Consider the following 23899-nt stretch of genomic DNA (forward strand, 5'->3'; position numbering starts at 1 on the left):
GCATTGTTTGTATTCTAGGTTTTCAATTCAAAGATAATCTTTGTTACTTCCTCTAAGCTGCAGATCCTCACTTGTTACCACACCTGTTAAACAAGTTTCTTTTTAAGGACTTTCGGACCAGCCCTTAAAATCTCAAATATCCTCGTAGCTAGCTGGCACATTTACCCAAGAACCACTATCAACACATAAAGAGTTCAGAAGTTCCCTCCACATTAACATCAGCCAGCACTGTACCAGCAAGTTATGTACAGGTAAGTGGTAATTCGCCTGCCTAACATTCTGACGAAACAGAATTTCCTTTTCTCCCCTATTTGAGTCTTATCTGAAGGACTGTGGCAAAAACAATTGTGTCTAGGTGGTGGTAGTGATTTCACAGTCTTTTGGAACTTTAGCATGGAGACGGATTGCCACAAATATGCATTTGTGTTTGCAGTCTCAAGTGTTAAGCCCTGTTTTGAGGGGTGCTTCAAAACAGGGGTGTGTAACTTAATACCATGTGAATGAAAAATATGAGGACTGTGTGACTGTTCTCCAGTAGAGAGGTAATAGTGGAGCCATTTTATTTCCTTGTGACTTAAATGCGCAATGTACTTAGAAAGGATGATGATCATGAACTCTATTTGTTTAAAAGTTCATGCTTTCTATCATGAATTATATATATTGTCTTGGATTTCACAGTATTGCTACATCATGGATGTATAAATGTATATCTACATAAATATTTTTCTGAATATACATTATTATATCTATATATTTAGGACAAAAACAGCTCCTAAGACACATCTATATTGGTAACATCCAGTGTTATTCTAACTGTACTACTGGAACAGATATACTCATTTATGCTAGAACCTACTAACAACATCTTTATTAAAGATTTATTGTGTGATTTTTGTTTTGTATTAAAGATGCTATTTTATTTATGATCTTTATTTTTTCTTATTTTCAATAGCTCTGATATAAAGTAAAAGAGCCATCAAGCAAATTTAAGTTTTACAAAAAAATACAGTATGATTGGAATTTTGTTGTTGGTTTTTTTTTTTTTTTATAAATAATTATCGCCTTTAGTCTGGGTAGATGATAGATTTTATTTTTGTAGCATTTCAGTCTTTCTCCATTACTAGTCTACACCTGTGTAAAGTCCTAAGTTGAGAGAAAGGTAAAAGGATTAAGCCACAGTTCCAAGAAATTTGAGATGCCTAGGCAAAGCCCTAATTCTGTAATCAGCTTCTCAGAGTAAGACAGGGAGCCAATTACATTCCTGAGCTAGGAAGGATTAGGAAACGTGGTTGATTGCACTGGCGGTTTTCAGGCTTGGATGAACTTTCGGATGCATGTAGGTGCTTGAATGATGAATGGTTGCACGTAGTGAAAATAACATCAGATGGATTTCAGAACCAAATGTTACCATTTTCAATGCTTCCTTAGCATTAAAGACAGCCTGTAGAATAGAAAGAAAATCTGACTTACAGCCTAATGAACATGACAGTGAGAAATTCATGCTCAGCCGTTCTTATGGCAAAACACATCTTAGATTCCATATCATCTTGAAGTATCTCTCATGAGATTTTCCCAAAGAATATATGGGGTGATATCAGGAACTGGCCACACCGGAAAGAGTTTTCTCTTGAGCTTGAGCAGTTTCCTTCTGATCGTTAGCATTTATTTAATCAACTCTGCTAGATTATAGTTTGGGACGTCTTTATGTGATTGCCAAAGAAAGCTAAAACTCAGAAAAGAAAATCTGGACAGTCCCATGAAATAATCTAGAGGGAATATGGATAGGGAGTGAAATGTAAAACCCTGTGTCCTGTGGTAATTTCAAAAAATAAGATCAGTAAGTAGCAAGCTGCTTCAATTCTTTTCCTTCAAACGGAAGGAAAAATGAACACTAACAGATTTGGTTTGGCAAAAGTTTAATAAAAGTAAATACTTTGTGTTTTAATTCGAATATACAAAGTGACATGGAAACTTGAACTGAACTAAAAGTCTCTAAACAAAACTTATCGAAAGCAGAGGTACAAACATGAATCCTCGATTAAGAGAGAATTAGAAAGATAATAATTTGTAAAAGTTCGCAGAGGACAGACAAGCAAAGGGTATGGATTATGACTAGGAACCCTTCAGTGAGGGACACGTTGTTGAGGATGACTGTTTCTAAGCTGAGGTAAGTAGCCACTCAGGAGACAGGATTTCTATTCTTCTGGAGCAAGGTGGGCATGGGTGTGGGGTGTGGAGAGTGGAGGTGCAGGGGTGTGGGTAAATTCCTCTTCTCAGAGATCTGTCGGGGAGAATCTGTGTGAGGGGGTATTGTGAGGAATGGGTCAGACATTGGGATGTAAAGTGAATAAATACATTAATTAAAAAAGACTTATACCTTGAAGGGGCCACCAAGATTTTAGAATTGAAACTTCAGGAAACACACGAAAGGCTTATGACAACGCAATCACTATTAGACTGGAAACAAATATTTTACGCTGGAAAGGGAAATTATAATTTGGTGAAGCATTTTAATCCCTTTCCCACACTGGTCCAGTTTTACCGTCTCTGTTCTCCCTGCATGCGATGCTTGCTAAGTTTGCATCCACAGTTGTGGTTCCTTGGTTAAGCAACAGCATGGCACATCGGGTATGTACTCGAAATCTGTAAATCCTTCAAACTCCATGTTTATAAAACATTACGAGCTCCCATATAAAACATATCCCTTCCTTTTATTAATATAGTTCTTAAGTTCTGGTAAATATTTTCTCAAATGGTTCATTTTTTTCTCCTTATCGATATTCACCTCCCAGGTTCCCATTGTTCCGTTCCCAAGGATCATAATAGTCTCAGCTCTGGATTTTTTTACTTTTTAAAATTTTCAAAAGGATTCTTTATTTCATGTATATAAGTACACTGTTGCTGTCTTCAGACACACCAGAAGAGGGCATCAGATCTTATTGCAGATGGTTGTGAGCCACCATGTGGCTGCTGGGAATTGAACTCAGGTCCTCTGGAAGAGTGGTCAGTACTCTTAACCACTGAGCCATCTCTCCAGCCCCTCAGCTCTGGATTTTAATAGTCTCCACAGTCCTTTTCCTCTTCTTTCAACTATGGTCATGGGCACTGCCTGCTGGTGTTTTTCTTCCTAAGCAGTATAAGTCGTCATGTTAGTAGCTTTAAGAGGATAAAAATTCAAGTCGTAAACAGACTGTATCTTTTTTGCTAGCTTTATCCCATAAGATATACAGTTGTTGATCTTCCTGTTTTCATTCATCTACTTGTTCCATAAACATCTGTGATACCTGGCTCCAGACTATGATCAAAGCATAGAAACAACAGCCCTAGACTGCAGGATGCTAATGACAAGAGAGAAAGGGAATGATATGTAAAAATTAGAAAATATTCTTAATGTGAGACCATAGGAAGGTTGGACTTGATAGATGATGTCAATAAAGAGAATTCGCCAGAATAGAAAGATGATGTTTGAATGACAGGTCACTGGGGTAACATGAGGTGAATATATCAGGCAAAAGTACAGAGTGTGTAACAGAGACGTGGGGTTGTAGAGTCTGGTGTGTCCTCAGAACCTTGTGAGGTTTGACATGGTGAGAATCCACAATATCTCTTCATGAGTCAGATTCGTGCCTCAGTGTGATCCAGAAACTAAACTACCAGTCATCAGCCGTGATTTGAGTACTACATGTTGTTTCTTCTCCCTAGACTGTCTGCCCAGACGTTTTTCTTGATAAATTCCTGCAGAGCTTAACCTCAACTCAACCCAAGGCATTCAACCACATAGGTTGCTATGAAACATAATACATGTCTAACTTGTAGATCTATCGTTCCGTGCTTTTAGAGAAAAGATTTATTTGATCCACCACAATAAGCTAATAAGCAGGATAGACACTGCCCTCTCCCAGGACAGAACGTGATATTTTCACATGTACTGTGCACATCATAAGGACATAATAATATTGGCACATAATCATATTTAGATTTAGTGTTTAGACAGTCTTAGCTATAAATTTTTCTAAGGCATTTCTCTTCTTCTCTCTTCCTGTCTGCCCTGACATCTTTCCTGATGGATACGAACTCTATTTCTTCCCAATGATAATGGGGAAGAAATGGATCTTCCTAATGTTAGATATGACAACAGCAAGCATCTTCTGGGAAAAGCTTCTATAGTATAGATATGGGGAAAAAGGAAAAATTTCACAGTGTAACTTTTAAGGAAAGCATTTTTTACCTTTTCCCCTTCTTTCATTTTCTTTAATTTTTTTTACTACATTTCATTTGTGTGTGTGTGTGTGTGTGTGTGTGTGTGTGTGTGTGTGTGTGTGTGTTACACCATGCTACATTAAGTGTATATTTGAGGACAGCCCACAAGACTCAGCTCTCTCCTTCCATAATGTGAATTCCTGAGATAAAATTCAAGTCTCGCGGCTCAGCAGGAAAGCACTTTTACCTGCTGAGCCATCTTGCTAATCATTTGTTCTCCTTTCTTCTTTGTCTTTTAATGTTTCTGTACCTAATTGTGATGTTTTCGTAGGCAGCAAGAGTAAAGTAGTAGAGAGAAATATGTATGTTTTATGATGTGTTTTTCATTTCCTTCATTTGCAGACCAGTCATAGCATCCCGCAAATCTTTCCCACCATGGATGATCATCCTCGGTGTGCTTGGAGTGCTGGCCATCCTTGGGCTAATTATTGGACTCTTAGTTCACTTCCTGGCAGTAGGTAGGTATGCATTTGCGTTAATTCTGCTATGCTGTTTATTTCAATTTCTATGAGATATAAAGAAGCAATTGCAATTCATGAATCATCTCCCACTATTGGGGACCTCTGGTCCTGCAAGAAAGTATTAGCATTTGCAAATGCTGTACTGTGGCAACACTTCTCCTACACACAGGTATAAGACTGAATATCAGTTGAGACACAAATGTACAGAACCTGATAGACTAGCAAAAGAACTTATTCTGTCATGCCACATGTTCGTTACAGTGTGATTCAAGTTTTAGAGTTATTGTGTGTGAAGAAGAGAATTCAAGAGATACTGACATTTCAGCTAGTTATTTATTAATAAGAAAGAATATAGAATTCATTCTTAACAGATTAAAATGTTGGACATTTTTAAAAAGAATTATTTATTTATTTTATGTATGTGAGTACACTGTCACTGTCTTCAGACACACCAGAGGAGGGCATCAGATCTCATTACAGATGGTTGTGAGCCACCATGTGGTTGCTGGGATTTGAACTCAGGACCTCTGGAAGAGTAGTCGGGGCTCTAACCACTGAGCCATCTCTCCAGTTCCGACATTTTTTAAATTAAAATGGAGCCATATCACCTTACCTTGTAGTCTTTCCTTCCTCCAGCCTGTCCCAGCTAGCTTCTCTCCAACCCTTCCTATGCCTTCCTCTTTTATGACCACCTCATTTCTTTGATTGTTATTGTTGCACACATACACACATACACACCCGCCAAAGTATATAAATGTAACCTGCCAAGTCTGTTTTTGTTGGTGGTACATATATGGTTTCCACTGTGTATTGGATGAGCAATAAAGGGTTCGTCCTTGAGAAAGGCTCCCAAGTATCCCCTTCCAAGTATCATCAGTTTGCTTCCTATAGTCCTTGTCTAGGGGTGGAGACCCATGAAAATGTCTTAGAGTTAACACGTGTGTTGACTTCGCGATTCTTCCAGCCTTGTTTTTGCAGCCACTTCATCTTTTATTCCCCTTTATTGCAAATAGATATTCTCCATGCTGTCTATTCTGCTTACATTAGAGAATAATCGACATCAAGGGATAATAATAAAGTAAAACAAACAAATAAAAAAATAAGACAATACAAAAAATAAGCAAACGAGAAAAAGGTCAAGGAAAAAGCACAAGAAGTGTAGACAGATGCAGAGACACAAAGTTCACACAGGAATCACATAAAAACACAAAGCCAGGAATATACAAAGCGAAGGGTTATTAGGGTTAATAAATGCCCCAAATTAACATTATGAGGCAAGGAACCTTCAAAGATGGCATTGAGTTCATTTGGTGCTGGGCCATAAGAGTGTTTGTAACACCATAGGAAGAACAACAATACCAACCAACCAGACCCCCCAGAGCTCCAGGGACTAAACCACCAACCAATGAGTACACATGGAGGGAACCATGGCTCCAATTGTATATGTAGTAGAAGATGACATTGTTTGGCATCAAAAGGAGGAGAAGCCCCTAGTTCTGTGAAGGCTCAATGCCCCAGTGTAGGAGGATACCAGGGCGGTGAGGTGGGAGTTTGGTGGGTGGGAGTGAGAGCATCTTCATAGAAACAGAGGGAGAGGGGATGCGGGGGTGGTTTCAGAGGGAAAACCGGGAAAGGGGATGGGGGAGCGGTTTCAGAGGGGAAACCGGGAAAGGGGATAACATTTGAAATTTAAATACATAAAATATTCAATTAAAAAAGGAGTGGTTTATTTCCTGAGAGAAATTCCCTTGGAGACAATTATTTTTCATTTGCAAGTGGTTATCAAATGGAGATAGCTGCTGTGTTAGAGATGGGGGCATATATCCACTTCTCTCAGCTCTAAAATCCCACCTGTTGTACACTTGTGTGGGTCTTGTATGCAGCCATTCCTAAGACTGCAGACTTCTGATATTATGGCTGTCACATTTCCATACCCTACTCCATGATATTCTCTGAGGCACAGATGAAGGAGCTGTGATAGGGTTCTGTGTATTCAAGCTGGTTTTCTGTGATCTGTTGCTTTCCTTATTTTATCCAATTGTGTTTGTCTGTGATGGTCTCCATTCCCTGAAAAGAGAATTTCCTTTGATGGGGTCATGCTTGTTTGGTATCCGGGGTCACTCTATGTTGTATACTCACATCTGAAGATTTGGAACCAGGGATATCAGATGAGAGAGAACATGTGGTATGTGTCCTCCTGGGTCTTTCTGAGTTACGTTACCCAGTATAATATTTCCTAGGTCTATTTCTTCACCTAAAAATCTCACAATCTCATTTTTCTTTACAGTGTGAATAGTATTCCTGTGTGCACATGTGCCGCATTGTTATTATCTGTCCATTGGTTCAAGGGCCGCTAGGTTGTTTCCATTTCCTAGTCATTGTGAACACAGTGATGAGCATGGCTTTGCAAGGGGCTGTGGAGTAGGATAGGGGACCCGTTGGTCATATGTCAGAGAGCGCTCATACTGGATCATGTGGTAGATTTTCTTTTTGAGCATTTTGCAAACTGATTTCCAGAATTACTGCATCAAGTTGCCTTCCCAACAGCAGTGAATGAGAAGTCAGAGCTCCTTTCCCCTTACAGCTTGGCCAGCATTTGTTGTCAGTTATTTTGTTGTCTTTATCATTTTGACTGGGGATTGTCTTCTGACAACAGCAAATGCCTTTTGACATTATTTATATTAAACATAAGATATTGTATATATTGATTAGGCTAGTATCTGTGAAAGTTGAATGTAATGTGTTAGTTGTATGCCTTAGAGTCAGATGATTGAGTTTTTAATCATTGGTTCTTCTTAATACACTATAATATTAGGTTCATTACCTAATTACTCTGAGACTGTATTTCTCTTGAAAAATTAGTATGTTTCTTAAGATTTTTCTATAGTATCATCTAGTAGTAATAGTTAATGAAGGTATCTTTAAAAATCTATAGTCTGGCAACTGGTTACTCAAACAGAAGCAATTGCAGTGTATAGTTCTTTCTGTCTTAATCAAGATGCCATTCTTAAGGCTGAGGAAATTTGCTCAGTTGGAATGCACCTTGCCTACTGTCTTAGTTTGGGTTTTACTGCTGTGAACAGACACCATGACTAAGGCAACTCTTTTTTTTTTTTAAGGGATAAATTATTTTTAATTCTTTTTTTTTCTTTTTTTTTAAAAATATGGAACACTTCACGAATTTGCGTGTCATCCTTGCGCAGGGGCCATGCTAATCTTCTCTGTATCGTTCCAATTTTAGTATATGTGCTGCCGAAGCGAGCACGACTAAGGCAACTCTTATAAGGACAAACATTTCATTGGGGCTGGCTTACAGGTTCAAAGGTTCAATCTATTATCATCAAGGCAAGAGCATGGCAGTATCCAATCAGGCATGGTGCAAAGAGTTCTGAAAGTCTTCATCTGAAGGCACTAGTGGAAGACTCACTTCCAGGCAGCTAAGAGTAGGGTCTCAAAGTACACACACACAGTGACACACCTACTCCAACAAAGCCACACCTACTTCATCAAAGCCATATCTTCAAATAGAGCCATCCCCTGGGCCAAGCATATACAAACTATCACATCTCCCAATTTGAGGAATGGGGTTAGACTCCAGAACCCAGGCAAATACAGATCCAGTAGTGCACATCTGTAATGAGAGTATTCCCATGGGAAGATGGGAGTTTGATATAAGAGAACCCTTGGAAGCTGACAGGCCAGTTAGCCAGGCATATACTGTAACAAACAAAAGAGACCCTGTCTCAAATAATATAGAAGGTAAGGATTGATTCCTGAGGTTGTCCTCTGACTTTCACACATGCACAGTGGCACTTGTATGTCCCAACTCACACACACAAATATGCAAGTACATATGTATATTAGACACACAAACCATTCATGTATATGTACACACATACATACAAAGATAACAAGATGTTATTATTCTTTGTAATTCTTTGTTATTCTCTCTCTCTCTCTGTTTTTTATTATTTGTTTTAAAAGCATTTTCTACAACACCAAGATGATTTACTCAGTTGTTCCAGAAATACTAATCATAAGGGGCAATCAAAATCTAAGGAGCACAAAACATCCTGTTTTGTGTTATTATGCAATCTGAGTCTTGATTTGAAGTACATGTAATTTGAATAGTTCTTGGGTCATTTTTATCTTACAGAAAACAAGATCTACTACTATCAAGGTAGTTTTAAAGTTCTGAATATTCCATATGACAGAAATTATGAAAGAGAGACATCACTAGAAAGTAACTACCTCAGTAAAATCCTCGAGATTAAAGTAAGCTGGATTTTCTTGTATTTGTTAACTGCCTAAAGTATAACTATATTATTGAAATTTGATGTTGAACTTTGCTTTCTCTTAACAGATGGTTGATGCCTTTGAGAGTTCTAACATTTATAAACAATATATCAACTCTCAGATCATCACATTGGTGTAAGTAGCTATCATTAATCATCAGAAAAAGAGATAAAGCCATCATACGTATAATTATACTTCATGTGCTCCAGGGAGAATGAATCTAGAATCTTCTGATATGGCACAGCCATTGCCAAAAATGACTAAGCACTGACTCTATCATACAAGTCAGCCTAATTGTTCAATATAACACCAGAGCAAAACTTGTGCTTATGTGATTAAGTAATTAGGTTTAAGGGAATCATTAAATGGTTCCCAAGTCAAACATTTGATGATCCTCTATTAGTTTTTTTTTTTTATTAACTTGAGTATTTCTTATTTACATTTTGAGTGTTATTCCCTTTCCCGGTTTCCGGGCAAACATCCCCCTAATCCTTCCCCCTCCCGTCCTTTATGGGTGTTCCCCTCCCCATCCTCCCCCCATTGCCGCCCTCCCCCCAACAATCTAGTTCACTGGGGGTTCAGTCTTAGCAGGACCCAGGGCTTCCCCTTCCACTGGTGCTCTTACTAGGATATTCATTGCTACCTATGAGGTCAGAGTCCAGGGTCAGTCCATATATAGTCTATAGGTAGTGGCTTAGTCCCTGGAAGCTCTGGTTGCTTGGCATTGTTGTACATATGGGGTCTCGAGCCCCTTCAAGCTCTTCCTGTTCTTTCTCTGATTCCTTCCTATTCTCAGTTCAGTGGTTTGCTGCTGGCATTCGCCTCTGTATTTGCTGTATTCTGACTGTGTCTCTCAGGAGCGATCTACATCCGGCTCCTGTCGGTCTGCACTTCTTTGCTTCATCCATCTTGTCTAATTGGATGGCTGTATATGTATGGGCCACATGTGGGGCAGGCTCTGAATGGGTGTTCCTTCTGTGTCTGTTTTAATCTTTGCCTCTCTCTTCCGTGCCAAGGGTATTCTTGTTCCCCTTTTAAAGAAGGAGTGAAGCATTCCCATTTTGATCATCTGTCTTGAGTTTCATTTTTCTAGGCATCTAGGGTAATTCAAGTATTTGGGCTAATAGCCACTTATCAATGAGTGCATACCATATGTGTCTTTCTGTGATTGGGTTACCTCACTCAGGATGATATTTTCCAGTTCCAATCATTTGCCTACGAATTTCATAAAGTCATTGTTTTTGATAGCTGAGTAATATTCCATTGTGTAGATGTACCACATTTTCTGTAACCATTCCTCTGGTGAAGGGCATATGGGTTCTTTCCAGCTTCTGGCTATTATAAATAAGGCTGCGATGAACATAGTGGAGCACGTGTCTTTTTTATATGTTGGGGCATCTTTTGGGTATATGCCCAAGAGAGGTATAGCTGGATCCTCAGGCAGTTCAATGTCCAATTTTCTGAGGAACCTCCAGACTGATTTCCAGAATGGTTGTACCAGTCTGCAATCTCACCAACAATGGAGGAGTGTTCCTCTTTCTCCATATCGTCGCCAGCATCTGCTGTCACCTGAGTTTTTGATCTGAGCCATTCTCACTGGTGTGAGGGGGAATCTCAGGGTTGTTTTGATTTGCATTTCTCTTATGACTAAAGATGTTGAACATTTCTTTAGTTGTTTCTCAGCCATTCGGCATTCCTCAGCTGTGAGTTCTTTGTTTAGCTCTGAACCCCATTTTTTAATAGGGTTATTTGTCTCCCTGCGGTCTAACTTCTTGAGTTCTTTGTATATTTTGGATATAAGGCCTCTATCTGTTGTAGGATTGGTAAAGATCTTTTCTCAATCTGTTGGTTGCTGTTTTGTCCTAACCACAGTGTCCTTTGCCTTACAGAAGCTTTGCAGTTTTATGAGATCCCATTTGTCGATTCTTGATCTTAGAGCATAAGCCATTGGTGTGTTGTTCAGGAAATTTTTTCCAGTGCCCATGTGTTCCAGATGCTTCCCTAGTTTTTCTTCTATTAGTTTGAGTGTATCTGGTTTGATGTGGAGGTCCTTGATCCACTTGGACTTAAGCTTTGTACACGGTGATAAGCATGGATCGATCTGCATTCTTCTACATGTTGACCTGCAGTTGAACCAGCACCATTTGCTGAAAATGCTATCTTTTTTCCATTGGATGGTTTTGGCTCCTTTGTCAAAAATCAAGTGCCCATAGGTGTGTGGGTTCATTTCTGGTCTTCAATTCTGTTCCATTGGTCTATCTATCTGTCTCTGTACCAATACCACGAAGTTTTTATCACTATTGCTCTGTAATACTGCTTGAGTTCAGGGATAGTGATTCTCCCTGAAGTCCTTTTATTGTTGAGGATAGTTTTAGCTATCCTGTGTTTTTTGTTATTCCAGATGAATTTGCAAATTGTTCTGTCTAGCTCTGTGAAGAATTGGTTTGGTATTTTGATGGGGATTGCATTGAATCTGTAGATTGCTTTTGGTAAAATGGCCATTTTTACTATATTAACCCTGCCAATCCATGAGCATGGGAGATCTTTCCATCTTCTGAGGTCTTCTTCAATTTCTTTCTTCAGAGTCTTGAAGTTCTTATTGTACAGATCTTTTACTTGCTTGGTTAAAGTCACACCGAGGTACTTCATATTGTTTGGGTCTATTATGAAGGGTGTCATTTCCCTAATTTCTTTCTCGGCTTGTTTCTCTTTTGTGTAGAGGAAGGCTATTGATTTATTTGAGTTAATTTTATACCCAGCCACTTTGCTGAAGTTGTTTATCAGCTTTAGTAGTTCTCTGGTGGAACTTTTGGGATCACTTAAATATACTATCATATCATCTGCAAATAGTGATATTTTGACTTCTTCTTTTCCGATCTGTATCCTCTTGACCTCCTTTTGTTGTCTGATTGCTCTGGCTAGAACTTCAAGAACTATATTGAATAAGTAGGGAGAGAGTGGGCAGCCTTCTCTAGTCCCTGATTTTAGTGGGATTGCTTCAAGTTTCTCTCCATTTAGTTTAATGTTAGCAACTGGTTTGCTGTATATGGCTTTTACTATGTTTAGGTATGGGCCTTGAATTCCTATTCTTTCCAGGACTTTTATCATGAAGGGGTGTTGAATTTTGTCACATGCTTTCTCAGCATCTAATGAAATGATCATGTGGTTTTGTTCTTTCAGTTTGTTTATATAATGGATCACGTTGATGGTTTTCCATATATTAAACAATCCATGCATGCCTGGGATGAAGCCTACTTGGTCATGGTGGATGATTGTTTTGATGTGCTCTTGGATTCGGTTTGCCAGAATTTTATTGAGTATTTTTGCGTCGATATTCATAAGGGAAATTGGTCTGAAGTTCTTTTTCTTTGTTGTGTCTTTGTGTGGTTTAGGTATAAGAGTAATGGTGGCTTCATAGAAGGAATTCGGTAGTGCTCCATCTGTTTCAATTTTGTGGAATAGTTTGGATAATATTGGTATGAGGTTTTCTATGAAGGTCTGATAGAATTCTGCACTAAACCCATCTGGACCTGGGCTCTTTTTGGTTGGGAGACCTTTAATGACTGCTTCTATTTCCTTAGGAGTTATGGGGTTGTTTAACTGGTTTATCTGTTCCTGATTTAACTTCGGGACCTGATATCTGTCTAGGAAATTGTCCATTTTCTGAAGATTTTCAAGTTTTGTTGAATATAGGCTTTTATAGTAAGATCTGATGATTTTTTGAATTTCCTCTGAATCTGTAGTTATGTCTCCCTTTTCATTTCTGATTTTGTTAATTTGGATACTCTCTCTGTGTCCTCTCATTAGTCTGGCTAAGGGTTTATCTATCTTGTTGATTTTCTCAAAGAACCAACTTTTGGTTCTGTTGATTCTTTCTATGGTCCTTTTTGTTTCTACTTGGTTGATTTCAGCTCTGAGTTTGATTATTTCCTGCCTTCTACTCCTCTTGGGTGTATTTGCTTCGTTTTGTTCTTGAGCTTTTAGGTGTGCTGTCAAGCTGCTGACATATGCTCTTTCCTGTTTCTTTCTGCAGGCACTCAGCGCTATGAGTTTTCCTCTTAGCACAGCTTTCATTGTGTCCCATAAGTTTGGGTATGTTGAACCTTCATTTTCACTAAATTCTAAGAAGTCTTTAATTTCTTTCTTTATTTCTTCCCTGACCAGGTTATCATTGAGTAGAGCATTGTTCAATTTCCACGTATATGTGGGCATTCTACCCTTATTGTTATTGAAGACCAGTTTTAGGCTGTGGTGGTCTGATAGCACGCATGTGATTATTTCTATCTTTCTGTACCTGTTGAGGCCCGTCTTTTGACCAATTATATGGTCCATTTTGGAGAAAGTACCATGAGGAGCTGAGAAGAAGGTATACTTTTGCTTTAGGATAGAATGTTCTATAAATATCTGTTAAGTCCATTTGGTTCATGACTTCTCTTAGTCTGTCTATGTCTCTGTTTAATTTCTGCTTCCATTGATGAGAGTGGGGTGTTGAAATCTCCTACTATTATTGTGTGAGGTGCAATGTGTGTTTTGAGCTTTAGTAAGGTTTCTTTTACGTATGTAGGTGCCCTTGTATTTGGCGCATAGATATTTAGGATTTAGTGTTCATTTTGTTGGATTTTTCCTTTGATGAATATGAAGTGTCCTTCCTTATCTTTTTTTGATGAATTTTAGTTTAAAATTGATTTTATTTGATATTAGAATGGCTACTCCAGCTTGCTTCTTCTGACCATTTGCTTGGAAAGTTGTTTTCCAGCCTTTCACTCTGAGGTAGCATCTGTCTTTGTGTCTGAGGTGTGTTTCCTGTAGGCAGCAGAATGCAGGGTCCTCGTTGCGTATCCAGTTTGTTAATTTATGTCTTTTATTGGGGAGTTGAGACCATTGATGTTGAGAGATATTAGGGAATAGTGATTTTTGCTTCCTGTTAATTTCATATTTGGATATGAGGTTATGTTTGTGTGCTTTTCTTTTCTTTGTTTTGTGTCCTAGATGATTAGTTTCTTGCTTCTTCTAGGGTATAGCTTGCCTCCTTATGTTGGGCTTTACCATTTATTATCCTTTGTAGTGCTGGATTTGTAGAAAGATATTGTATAATTTGGTTTTGTCATGGAATATCTTGTTTTCTCCTTCTATGTTAATTGAGAGTTTTGCAGGATACAGTAACCTGGGCTGGCATTTGTGTTCACTTAGGGTCTGTATGACATCTGTCCAGGATCTTCTGGCTTTCATAGTTTCTGGCGAAAAGTCTGGTGTGATTCTGATAGGTCTGCCTTTATATGTTACTTGTTACTTTATATGTTACTTTATGTGTTATATGTTATATGTTACATTTTTCCCTTACTGCTTTTAATATTCTTTCTTTATTTTGTGCATTTGGTGTTTTGACTATTATGTGACAGGAGGAGTTTCTTTTCTGGTCCAATCTATTTGGAGTTCTGTAGGCTTCTTGTGTGCTTATGGGTATCTCTTTCTTTAGGTTAGGGAAGTTTTCTTCTATGATTTTGTTGAAGACATTTACTGGTCCTTTGAGCTGGGAGTCTTCACTCTCTTCTATACCTATTATCCTTAGGTTTGATCTTCTCATTGAGTCCTGGATTTCCTGTATGTTTTGGACCAGTAGCTTTTTCCGCTTTACATTATCTTTGACAGTTGAGTCAATGATTTCTATGGAATCTTCTGCTCCTGAGATTCTCTCTTCCATCTCTTGTATTCTGTTGGTGAAGCTCGTATCTACAGCTCCTTGTCTCTTCTTTTGGTTTTCTATATCCAGGGTTGTTTCCATGTGTTCTTTCTTGATTGCTTCTATTTCCATTTTTAATTCCTTCAACTGTTTGATTGTGTTTTCCTGGAATTCTTTCAGGGATTTTTGTGTCTCCTCTCTATGGGCTTCTACTTGTTTATTTATGTTTTCCTGGAATTCTTTCAGGGATTTTTGCGATTCCTCTCTATGAGCTTCTACTTGTTTATTAATGTTTTCCTGTGTTTCTCTAAGGGAGTTCTTCACGTCTTTCTTGAAGTCCTCCAGCATCATGATCAAATATGATTTTGAAACTAGATCTTGCTTTTCTGGTGTGTTTGGATATTCCATGTTTGCTTTGGTGGGAGAATTGGGCTCCGATGATGGCATGTAGTCTTGGTTTCTGTTGCTTGGGTTCCTGCGCTTGCCTCTCACCATCAGATTATCTCTAGTGTTACTTTGTTCTGCTATTTCTGACAGTGCCTAGACTGTCCTATAAGCCTGTGTGTCAGGAGTGCTGTAGACCTGTTTTCCTGTTTTCTTTCAGCCAGTTATGGGGACAGAGTGTTCTGCTTTCGGGCGTGTAGTTTTTCCTCTCTACAGGTCTTCAGCTGTTCCTGTGGGCCAGTGTCTTGAGTTCACCAGGCAGGTCACTTGCAGCAGAAAAGTTGGTCTTACCTGTGGTTCTGAGGCTCAAGTTTGCTCGTGGGGTGCTGCCTACGACCTCTCTGCAGCGGCAGCAACCAGGAAGATCTGCGCCTCCCTTTCCGGGAGCTTCCGTGCACCAGGGTTCCAGATGGCGTTTGGTGTTTTCCCCTGGCCTCAGAGATGTGTGCAGAGTGCAGTCTCTTCTGGTTTCCCAGGCGTGTCTGCCTCTCTGGAGGTTTAGCTCTCCCTCCCACGGGATTTGGGTGCAGAGAACTGTTTATCCTGTCGGTCCCTTCAGGTTCTGGCAGTGTCTCAGACGCAGGAGACCTGTTGCTCCTGGGCCCTCCTCTATGGGAACCCAGAGGCTGTCCCTCTATTAGTTTTATTAATCTAGATAAAATATAGATTCTATATTCTTCTGTTTTTCTACTTAAAAGTCAGATGAAAGTCTTTTGAAACTGTACTAAGGGTTCTTCTTAAACAGAACAGAATCACATATGGACCAGGCTTTGATGCCACAAAAGGCTTTCACATACCAATAAAAGAAATGCAGTGTTCCCTGCACATGAGATTAAGCAGCAAAGTGTAGCAGAGGGAACTCCAGAATAGGGACAGTGCAACATGAGCCCAGGTTTCAGTTTAATGACCCCAGAGTCTTAAAAGAGTCACATGACCATTTGGTTCATCTCTGTGTTATGAAATATGAGTGAGAGCAGCTGTCATGTCTTTGTCATAGACTTTAATGCAAAATCTAAAATATGTGTCAAAATATTTGCACATAAACATATTTCTTTTTCATGTGTATCTCAGTTTACAAACACATCTCAAATGAAGGTGAACATTGATTTTATTTTTGTCAATGCCACCAATGTCTACCTTTCTTCCCCCTTCCCTGAACTCATATGACTCTTAGAATTGAAGAACTGCAGAGTGGATTAAGGCTCCCATTATCATTAACCTCGGGTTAATTTTACTACTGGGGCAAAATGGAAAACCAAAGTCTTTGAGGTGTCTGAACACATTGTGCTTGTGTGTGTGTGTGTGTGTGTGTGTGTGTGTGTGTGTGTGTGTGTTTCTTTTTTGTTTTGTTACCCATGGATGGAATTCAGATGTGTCTGTAAGTAGCAAGATTCCAGACAAAGTGAAGAAGAGGCCACAGGACAGAGTATTTCTCTTTGACATGTAGTGCTATACGTACTAAATTCACATGAACTAAGTATCCTATAGGAATTATTAGTTTATACACACATTATTGAAGCTACTTCCAGACACTGTCCCCAGGGATCATAATTTTGTCATCATCGCTGTGCACTGGCTAGCATTAAAGCCCTTCTACATCTAAGTCCAATTTCCTAGAGATGGGGTAACTAGGCATAGGGCAACACTGTATAATGTAAAGAATCCAGAGTCTAGTATAGGATCTATCATCTTCACTGAGTAAAATTTCTTCTTTGGTAGTGGCATACTCCTGAATACATTACATAGTCTCTAAGATATTGAATTAATGATCATTTATAAAATCATACCACAATATCTTTACTATAGACTAGTAAAGATGATGAAACATACAATAATAAATGTAACAGAAAGTATCTATAACATAGCACTAACCAATACATGCTAATTAATATCTTTACCAATGGCTATTACGTGATATTGCTCTTCTAAGCTGAGCTTGATGAAAATTTCAGTTTGATGACAAAATAGAAATAAAAGTACTTTAATGTTCATTGTTTATTAATGCTTCCATGAACTTTTCCTTAACTTCTTAAGTAAAAGTTATGTGTAACTCCTCCAAGTACCTCTAGTAAAAAAAATGCCTTTCTGTTTCTTCCTCATTTGTTACAGTCCTTTTCACACACACCTTATCTCTCGTTAAAGTCTGAAAATTCCTAGAGGGTAGGAACTGTGCCTTAGTCATCACTCAGTGAAATTCAGCAAAGTCTCGCATCGATAGCAATTGCTCAACAAGTGATTGTTGAATATAGAGATCTGAGTCAGGTCTTCAGCGATCGTCTTTCCGAGGTACCTCAGGCTAGTTCTGTTTCTGAGAAGTATATAGAACCTTATGTCCTCCAAAATGCACAGTGTAGCTATGCGTCTTTAGTGGACACATACATGTAAGCATGTGGCAGACTAAAAGCTTCATCTAAAGTGATGTTATTGCGCAAACCCATAAAGAGGAAGCTGAATCGAGATAAGAAAGAGGAAAGGAGGAAATGTGAGCCTTAATACTGTCTGAGAACTTTATATTGTCTCCAGTCCTGAAAACAACAGCGTGACAGCACATATATGGCTGGTGTTTAAGAACCCCTGGTCAAACAAGGAAAACCTAAGAAGAAGAATTGAAAGCATCTTACATCAGATGCTGGAGAACAACTCGGGATCCTTGACTACAGATCCTGGGTCTCTGAAGCTCACGGGTAAGCATACCCATTGGATGAGCACAATGCCAGTTTATCATTTTGTGCTTAGAACGTGTCATAAACACCAAGTATAAGACTGTCCTCAGTATAATTTTTAAATGAATATTTTCATAGATTACAGAAAACTCATTCTTTCATCCCTTTCCTAGTACATTTTGTGGTTGCTTAGAACAAAATGGGATGGCTTCTTATTCTACACTAGGTATTCATACATTTAGCAAACATTGTTAAATGATGGTATATCTTGTTTGTATTTCCTTGATGTATGAAAATTAACATTAGATTTGCATCTTAATACTTGTTACTTTTTAGTAGTTCTTTTATGTACTGACATGATTCAGATTTACTTATGGAACTTAATCCTTTTTTTCAAGAGAAGATAGTCCTGATTTTTGACATTAGATGATGTTAATGAAAATATTAGCTCCAGTTAGCAAAATGTAATTCCTCAATGAAAGTATGAAGATAGTCCTTTAATACAATGTGTTCAAATGTAGCAGAAGAAAAATTCCAATAAGCTAATTCTTACCTTTTTATGATACTTTGTTCTGGATACCAATCACTGCTGGGCCTTCTGGTCTGTGGGAAATGCTTTCTATACTGCCCAGCTTAAATTTAATGTGGATTTTTTTTTTGCTCTATTTCAGAAATCACTAAAGTTGATGCTGAGAAGATTATCAACAACCGTAAGTGCAAATCGCTTTCCAACGAAATATGAGGTAATCTAAACGGTAAAAGTCAAGATCATTACAACAGGGAACAGTACATTTTACATGCAGTAATAGCTCACACAATCTTCAGAACGCTCCACAGAGGGGTGTGATTAGAATTGCATTTCAGAGATGATGGCCCAGAAAAATAAAAAGTGCAAAACTTGCCTGGATTCACCCAGCTCTTAAATGATAAGCCTAGGGTTCAAATCCAGCAGTCTAGTGGCAGAGCCCATGGGTTAACCATGGCTTTGCCTTCCACAACTTACATATTCTCCAAGGGTTAAAGGAACCATGTGAGAGACTCTTGGGGCTGCTGCTGCTGCTTCCTGTATGGATGGTCCTATTCCTATGTAGTGTTGGATGCTGACGGCATCAGATGTAACCAAGCAGAACTGCTAAAAGCCCAGTCCACTTTCTGCATTGTCACACACACGACAATATCTTTCTATTCTCAATGAAATCAAACCGACTACCTCTGAAGGCTGCGGGAGACGGCCAAGAATGTCGGCAACCTATGACAGAATCACGGGAGGCTCCACGGCTCAGAAAGGAGAATGGCCTTGGCAAGCGAGTCTCAGGGTGAATGGCAAACACCACTGTGGAGCATCTCTCATTGGCGAAAGATTCCTGCTAACAGCAGCGCATTGCTTTCTAAGGTGAGACGATCGTGTTCTCTGTTAGGGCAACCCAAGGAGCTGGATGGTCCTTGTCTTAGGCAAATTGTCTTCTATCCTCACAAGTGTCCTGGATCGGAAAAGCAAATTACTGATAAGCCTATCTCAGCCTTTTCTACTTTACCAATTAAAAATTGGGAAAGCCATTAGGTTTTTTTAATTGCTTCTTATGCCATTCATTTTTGATATACTTTTTTTTCTTACATGTGTCTTATTTCTCATCACTTTATACTTCAGATTCTAAACCACCTGCAGTTGCTAAAATACTACATCGCATCTCTTTTCTTCCTCTGTCCTATCACACACCTACCCAACATTTAAGCAACTGTGACTCAGTCTAAAATGCTGTTTTCTCTAAAAGGAGAAATTTCTTCTTTCTTAAGCATGGAGGTTTACATCCCCCTATTTATTGGTCTCATTAAGTATGTGTGCAGACATTAAGCATTTATGATTACCTGTGTATATGCTCAACTTGCATTAAATTTAAGCCTTTTAAAGACATATACTATATCCCTCTGTCTAGTGTACAGTGAAGAGATTCAAACAAGATGTTTTAAAAATGAATTTAAAAGTCGAATTGCATGGGGTTGGAGAGATAGGTAAGCATTTAAGATCACTTGCAGAAGAACTGGGTTTGGTTCCTAGCACCCATATGGCCACTCCCAGTTGTTCATAACTACAGTGACAGGGGATACAATACCATCTTCTCACCTCTAGGGGTTGTTCAAGATATGCATGAGGTGTATAGATATACATTCATGCTAGCAGAACACTTCTACGCATAAAAGCAATCAGAAAAAAAGAAAAATCAGACACCATTGCAGTGGGCTGTAATGCAAGGAAATATTGATGTCATAAAAGCATGCGGTAGACGTTGCTATGTACTGTAAATTGTAGTATTTCTGTCAACTAAAACCAAGCACAAAAATATGTTTTTGTTCCCTCAGGACAAATAATCCAAAGAACTTAACTGTTAGCTTTGGCACTAGAGTAACTCCAGCCTACATGCAGCATTATGTTGAAGAAGTTATTATCCATGAAGATTATGTTAAGGGGCAGCATCATGATGATGTCGCAATTATAAAGCTCACTGAAAAAGTTTCATTCAGGAATGACGTACATCGGGTTTGCCTCCCGGAAGCCACACAGGTTTTCCCACCAGGGGAAGGGGTCGTTGTTACAGGATGGGGATCACTTTCTTACAATGGTGAGTCGAACAGCGGAACACAGCAATGTGAACATACAGTAATCTTAGTACTGCGTGTACTGAGTACTACATCAGTTCTGTATGCACCGTTTTATCTCTGGGTGTCCAATCCCTGCAGGCCATCTCTCAGGGGACATTGCAAGGACCTGGCAAACTGCTTTGGTTTGGAACATTCAAAGGATGCCAGTTTAGGTGTAGAAGCTCTCTCTCCTGTAGAAACTAATAGAAAAGTTTCTGGACCAGTTATGCAGAAAGGGAAAAAAATGGTAACACTTGAAAGGTGTTTCTAATGAACATTTTGAACATCGTTTTCATTAGTTTGGGGGAGAGAGAAGTGGATGTGTTTATCCTTAAAAGAAAGGGAAGAGTTAATAAAGGTTCATACCCATAGAAGCCCAAAGTCAGTATCCATTCTGATCAGGTTCTTGGAAGCTGTTTCTCTGACACGATGGTTTCCTTTAGGTAAATCCCCACTGTTACTTCAGAAAGCATCCATTAAAATTATCGATACAAATGCTTGCAATTCTGAAGAAGCTTATGGAGGCAGGATAATGGACACAATGCTCTGCGCTGGTTACATGGAAGGCTATGTCGATGCTTGCCAGGTAGGTCTGGAAACCATTCATAAGGACCACAGAGTGTACAAACAACTGCTATCCTTTTGTTAAGGTCAGAATTGTGGAGACCATTCTGCTCTTCACTTAGGTGTTCTTTGATGTTCCTGTCAGCAACCGTTTAAAGTGATTATTGCCCATGGGTAGCCCATGTTTATGAGTGTTTGATAAACACTCATGGCATATTTTCTCTGAGTTGAGTTCTGTCCTTGGTCGTTCACAAGTATTAATTAGTTTAATTCTTATGAGAACTGTCTGATGTAAGTACTATGATTCTCATTTTATACATAAGAAAATGGAGGCAGGGGAACATTATGTACTGTATTACAACAGAGCTAATACGTGGTAGAAATGTGCATATTTCTGGCTTGTCCCGAATTATAATCTATCTTCTTAACTGTAGATCAGAAAAAGTTAAGTCTAGGAGATATTCCAGTATTGTCAGGTCATCTCCAAATTACTCTTAGTTTCTTATCCCTCCCATGCCTAACGTTCTGGCTATTCCTGTCAGATACAAACGTCTGAAGTTTAAGCACACTCAAATGTATTTCCTAAGAACCTTCTTCATAACTAGCTTGTAACTTCTTAGATCATACTTTCAAATTCTCATACTCACAAAAGAGAATCAGGGAACACATTTGGTCAGTATTAGTGGTGGCTAGTGGTGTCTAGGGATTTAAATCACATACCTCGCCACAATCTCTGTGAAGCACCAATAATTGACAACCTCATCTGGAACATCTTTACCTGCAGCTAAATTATCTATGAGGGACCTGTCAAATGATAAGTGTTCTTTGTTTTATTTAGGGTGACTCTGGAGGACCCCTAGTTCATCCCAATTCTCGAGATATTTGGTACCTTGTTGGGATAGTGAGCTGGGGACATGAATGTGGCAGAGTCAACAAGCCAGGGGTCTATATGAGAGTGACTTCCTACCGTGACTGGATTGCCTCCAAGACTGGTATCTAGTAGAAAAATCATCTTCTAATAATGAGTGCAGATCGTATTGCCTGGTACTCTATCATGGAACACCCATTTCTTTATTTTTTTCCATTTTATGTGTGTTTTTGCATATGTGTGGGTAAATGTGTGTTTGCGCTCACATATGGAAGTGTGCATGTCAGTAGAGGCTTAAGTTGATGTTAAGAATCATCCTCCAATGTATATCGCTCCTGAGAGACACAGCCAGAATACAGCAAATACATAGGTGAATGCCAGCAGCAAACCACTGAACTGAGAATAGGACCCCCGTTGAAGGAATCAGAGAAAGAACTGGAAGAGCTTGAAGGGGCTCGAGACCCCATATGAACAACAATGCCAAGCAACCAGAGCTTCCAGGGACTAAGCCACTACCTAAAGACTATACATGGACTGACCCTGGACTCTGACCCCATAGGTAGCAATGAATATCCTAGTAAGATCACCAGTGGAAGGGGAAGCCCTGGGTCCTGCTAAGACTGAACCCCCAGTGAACTAGATTGTTGGGGGGAGGGCAGTAATGGGGGGAGGGTGGGGAGGGGAACACCCATAAAGAAGGGGAGGGGAGGGGTTAGGGGGATGTTTGCCTGGAAACCGGGGAAAGGGAATAACACTCGAAATGTAAATAAGAAACACTCAAGTTAATAAAAAGCTCTCTTTGTTAAAAAAAAAAAAGAATCATCCTCAATAATTTCAATGAGACAGGATCTTGGTCAAACCAAGAGCTCTCAGATATATACTGCCTTACAAGTCAGGTTGCTGTTAGAACAGGCAGAATACAGCAAATACATAGGTGAATGCCAGCAGCAAACCACTGAACTGAGAACAGGACCCCCGTTGAAGGAATCTTAGAAAGGACTGAAAGAGCTTGAAGGGGCTCGAGACCCCATATGAACAACAATGCCAAGCAACCAGAGCTTCCAGGACTAAGCCACTATCCAAAGACTATACATGAACTGACCCTGGGCTCCAACCTCATAGGTAGCAATGAATATCCTAGTAAGAGCACCAGTGGAAGGGGAAGCCCTTGGTCCTGCCAAGACTGAACCCCCAGTGAACGTGATTGTTGGGGGGAGGGCAGTAATGGGGGGAGGATGGGGAGGGGAATACCCATATAAAAGGGAAGGGGGGGTGAAGGGGATGTTGGCCCGGAAACGGGGAAGGGGAATAACAATCAAAATGTAAATAAGAAATACTCAAGTTAATAAAGATGGAAAAAAAAAAGAACTGCCTATTTCTGTCTTCTAAGGACAGAAGTACAGACAGGCTTCTATGCCTGCCAGGTATTTGTGAGCGTCCTGGGGCTCCCATTTCTAGTCTTTAGGTTTTCTTGCTTAATCACTGAGCAAGCCCTCAGCTGACTTTAAACATTACTATTTTGTGTATATGGGTGTTTTTTTCCTGCCCCACATACATGCCTAGAGGTCAGAAGAGGATGCTGAATCCTCTGGGACTGGAGTTACAGACAGTATGAGCCACCCTATGGGTGCTGGGAATTCAACCTAGGTCTGTTGGAAGAACAGCTGGGCCTCTTCACCGTAGAGCCATTCCCACTGATTACTTTACATACTTTTTAAATGTGTATAATGGTTATTTTGAAAGAATTATAGCCCTAAGGGAATATTTGTAAACTTTTAAGCAAACTAAACAAGACAAAATGAGAGACCCCTGAGTTTCTTGGTTCAGAAAACCCTTAGCCAAGAAAGTGCTTCCACCAAAATGCTGGTGAAATACTATTTGTGTCCTACTTTATCAGCCTACATTATTGCTATTTCAGTGCACAAGGTTCTTGGTTTTTATCATATAGATTTTGTAAAACTGTGGAAGCATAGCATTGACTGTGGTGATTTATGAGACTGTCTGAGGGGAGAGGAGTAACTCCCAA

General features: G+C 39.3%; 1 protein-coding gene and 1 non-coding gene across 3 annotated transcripts; one reads left to right on the forward strand and one right to left on the reverse strand.

Annotated features, from left to right (window-relative positions):
• The first annotated feature begins 144 nt into the window (after positions 1-144).
• On the forward strand, positions 145-23899 carry Tmprss11b (transmembrane serine protease 11B). 2 transcript variants are annotated; one of them, NM_001412524.1, is given in 11 exon segments: positions 157-251; positions 4603-4718; positions 8878-8996; positions 9085-9152; positions 17665-17825; positions 18476-18514; positions 19023-19197; positions 20163-20422; positions 20885-21027; positions 21844-22180; positions 22688-23899. In NM_001412524.1, coding segments are annotated over 10 exon segments (1251 nt in total). In that variant the 5' UTR covers positions 157-243; the 3' UTR covers positions 22006-22180; positions 22688-23899.
• On the reverse strand, positions 7880-7986 carry LOC120096866 (U6 spliceosomal RNA). Its single transcript, XR_015637813.1, has one exon. It is a non-coding gene; the product is annotated as a U6 spliceosomal RNA (small nuclear RNA).

The sequence above is a fragment of the Rattus norvegicus genome, chromosome 14, assembly GCF_021556685.1.
Source record: "Rattus norvegicus strain SHRSP/BbbUtx chromosome 14, alternate assembly SHRSP_T2T, whole genome shotgun sequence".
NCBI classification, from domain to species: Eukaryota; Metazoa; Chordata; class Mammalia; order Rodentia; family Muridae; genus Rattus; species Rattus norvegicus.